At 37.7% G+C, this 3,301-nt stretch overlaps 1 protein-coding gene across 1 annotated transcript; it reads right to left on the bottom strand.

The window, feature by feature from the left end:
* Window positions 1-603: 603 nt before the first annotated feature.
* LOC107772791 (F-box/kelch-repeat protein At5g60570-like) lies at window positions 604-2,882 on the bottom strand. Its single transcript, XM_016592267.2, has one exon. The coding sequence runs from the start codon at window positions 2,125-2,127 to the stop codon at window positions 925-927; it is 1,203 nt and encodes a 400-aa protein (XP_016447753.1). The 5' UTR covers window positions 2,128-2,882; the 3' UTR covers window positions 604-924.
* Between the last annotated feature and the right edge of the window lie 419 nt (window positions 2,883-3,301).

Genomic DNA, 3,301 nt, shown 5'->3' with positions numbered 1-3,301 from the left:
TACAGCTACTTTTTCTTGCTCTGCATCTATGCAGTGTTGGAACTTGAGATGTAGAATCTTTCATGTAAGCATTCATCACTAAAGCACACATAACAAGTTTCCTTCCACTCAAAGCAGAGCCAACAACAACAACAACAACAACCCAGTGTAATCCCACAAGTGGGGTTTGGGAGGGTAATATGTACGCAGACCTTACCTCTACCCGAGAGGAGGCTGTTTCCTCTACTCAAAGAGGAGCCAGATCACAGAAAAAGAAAACCGACACTGGACATACGAAAAACACATGTCATGTCATGTATTTATTAATTTAGAATAAAAACACCAGGTGTGCCGAAGAGACAGTATTAAGAATAGATCACCAAAGAGAACTATAATCAACAACATGGATTATGGCTTGTTGGATTGAAGACAACATAGTTAAATGAGACAAACCATCATTTACAATCAATGTAGGTCACGAAATTAATTCTTTCCATTTCAGAGTTTGCTAGGCCTATCTCCAGAGAGGAAATACTCAGTTACTGCAGAAAACTGCAGATAGCATGGGTGGAAGAAGGAAAAACAACGTGTATGGATAATTTAATAAAGCCTCGGCAAAGGAAATTCAAACCCATAAGAGGAAAAATATCCATTATTTAGTATCCCTTAGATCAGTGAATCAGCCATATAACTCAATGAACAAGGTGAAAACTGAGAACACTTGGAAGCAAGCAGTCTGTCGAATAAGTGAGTGAGATAACCATCCAGTTAGAGGATGTTTGGCTAGAACAATTGCTTATCTCAAACACAGGAAATATGTTAAATTGGATAATGAAAATAAAAAGAAAAAAACAAATTCTAATAAATCAAACAATGTGTTGGAATTAAGCTAAAAACAACGATTGAAAAGAGTGACTTCTTTCTCCATTTGGTTGACTGAACTTCTCAACAACCCATCACAGCACAATTGTATACAAAGACCCCGGAATGCTCTTTCAGACCAATGACCTTCCAATCCAAGGTGCCGTCCTTAAAGCCTGATTTTGGTGCCCAAGAACTCAATACGATAGATTCGCCTTCTGGGCCCCTGTGGCCGCCCACCACCAGAAGTTCCTCACCACGTGCTTTGAAAGCAAGACCCCAACCATTTGAAGAATCAGCCCTCACAGGAAGTCTTCCCAACACTTCCCATGAGTTTTTCTTCTTGTCATACTTCTTTACCATGTTGGTTAGATATTCAACTGCATATAGTTGGTTATTAACAACTGCAACAAGAGGAGGTGCCTGAGCAGCTCTATTGACATTTGGATACATGCCCTCAATTTTCCTCCACTTCCTTGTTTGTATATCAAATTCTTCCCCACAAGTCAAAGAATCAGTAGCGCTAGTCATCCCACCGATCACATAGAATTTTCCATCCATGAAAAAGCCAGAGCACAATCTACGGGGAGAGTGCATGTTTGGCAGTATTTCCCATCTACCGGACAAGGAATCATAAAGCTCGGCAGATTTTAGTACATTTCCATTCTTGTCACTACCCCCTGCAATAATAGCAATTGAACCAAGACTACCTGATCCAAATAGACAACGACGATGATTCATTCCTTCACATTTCGTCCAGTTGTTTTGAACCAAACTATATTTCCATATAGCAAAATCAAACAACTCACGGCCAAAAACCAGCAGTTCACTTCCAACCGCTAACGACTCCTTATCAGCATAATTAAAACAATCATCACATGGAATTTTTGGCAATCTCAACCATTTCTCTCTGAAAGGATCAAAAGCCTCCCAACCCCGAGGATCACAAACCATATACACCCAGTGTTCAACAACACCTAACCGCCTTCGCAAGTCATATAAATAACCACTCTTGATTAATGAATTAAACCTTCCATTCAGGCACGACAACGATGCGTAATCCGATCTAGAAGCCCAAGCAAGACATGTTAAAGAAACATCATCATGTAGGCCCGGAAGAAGTGAATCACTTGATCCAAACTTGCAATGACCATCATCAACTTCTCCTTCTAACCTCATTCTCCTCTCCTCCTCATCTTCCTTCCCAAACAAATAATCATGAGAAGACTTATTAACCTTATTGCTACAATAGAACACTTTCTTTGACTTGTGAGTTTCAGAAGCCATGTTATCAATACACCAGCCAGAGTTTCCCTAGCAATCAAACTTCACAAAACTCACAAAAGTATATGTGAAAAGGTCAAAAATCCCAACCTCTTTTCCATCAAAACATCATTTTCTCACTCTAGCCCAAAAAAACAAGAACCCATCTTGGAAAAGACCTTCACCTTTTTTATTAACTATCCATTCAAACAAAGCAGCAGTTACAATATCGCCCCTCAAAAAAGTCTTATTTTTATCTCAAAACTAGCACCTCTAATCAAAGTTATTGAAATTCCACCTATTCAATAATCAATAAAAACCCAAACTTCCAGTAAAGATTCAAACTTTACTCATTTTTTGAGCTGTTTTTTCCATTAAAGCTTTAAACTTTCCAAATATTTTCATAAATATTTCCCCACAAACCAAAGAACATTAACTACAAAGCATATCTGTGAAGCAGAAAAAACAAAATACACCAAAACAAATGGAATTAAGATAGTGATTCGGATCCAAACCGGGTCACCAAACCTTAGCGAATATCACCGGAAAATCTGCCACTTATTTCTGCCGGCGGGGAATCAGCGTCGCCGGAGAGCAAAACCAGTGTGGTGATGCTTCCATTGCCGGAGGAAATAAACTCTCGATCCGATCTCACGTATTATACCGCCGGAATATCCGCCGGGAATGTAATTACGGCGACATTCTCACCGGAATAGTTATGAGAGAGATTTTAGAGAGAGTGTGTGCGTGTGGGGGTCGGTTTTTTCTTAAGAACAGGAAACTGATAAAAGTAATGGGGGAAAACTTTATTTATTTATAATGACAGTCCCTTATCATTAGAGATATTTTGTTTTCACCCTGTTTTAAGAGATTTTGTGCAAATTCACCCTTTTTGTTTTTTATATTCTTGTTCTAAATTTTTAATTGTTTTTTGGTACTATTATCTTACTGTTCTCCATAATGATAATGGTTCGAGTCAGTTTGGAACAGTATGCTTATTAAATATTATTTCCGTGTTTGTTTGTTTTTTCTTTAGAAAATTCTTTATCCTTTTTTTATTTTTTCTAAATCTAAACTACAAAATTTCTAGTATAATTTTTTGTCTTCTTTTGAATTTTTGACACACTTGAAGTTTGTATAAAGTACCGGATTAAGCATCAAAGAAGTAAAAAAATTGCTTTACTCACCTGATCAATTT

The sequence above is a fragment of the Nicotiana tabacum genome, chromosome 18 (assembly GCF_000715075.1).
Source record: "Nicotiana tabacum cultivar K326 chromosome 18, ASM71507v2, whole genome shotgun sequence".
NCBI lineage: Eukaryota > Viridiplantae > Streptophyta > Magnoliopsida > Solanales > Solanaceae > Nicotiana > Nicotiana tabacum.
Note: the sequence above shows the minus strand (reverse complement) of the source record. Positions and strands in the feature narration are given on the sequence as shown.

Excerpts from the sequence above, each read along its gene's own strand:
- LOC107772791 (XM_016592267.2), bottom strand. The coding sequence starts at position 2,127 with ATGGCTTCTGAAACTCACAAGTCAAAGAAAGTGTTCTATTGTAGCAAT.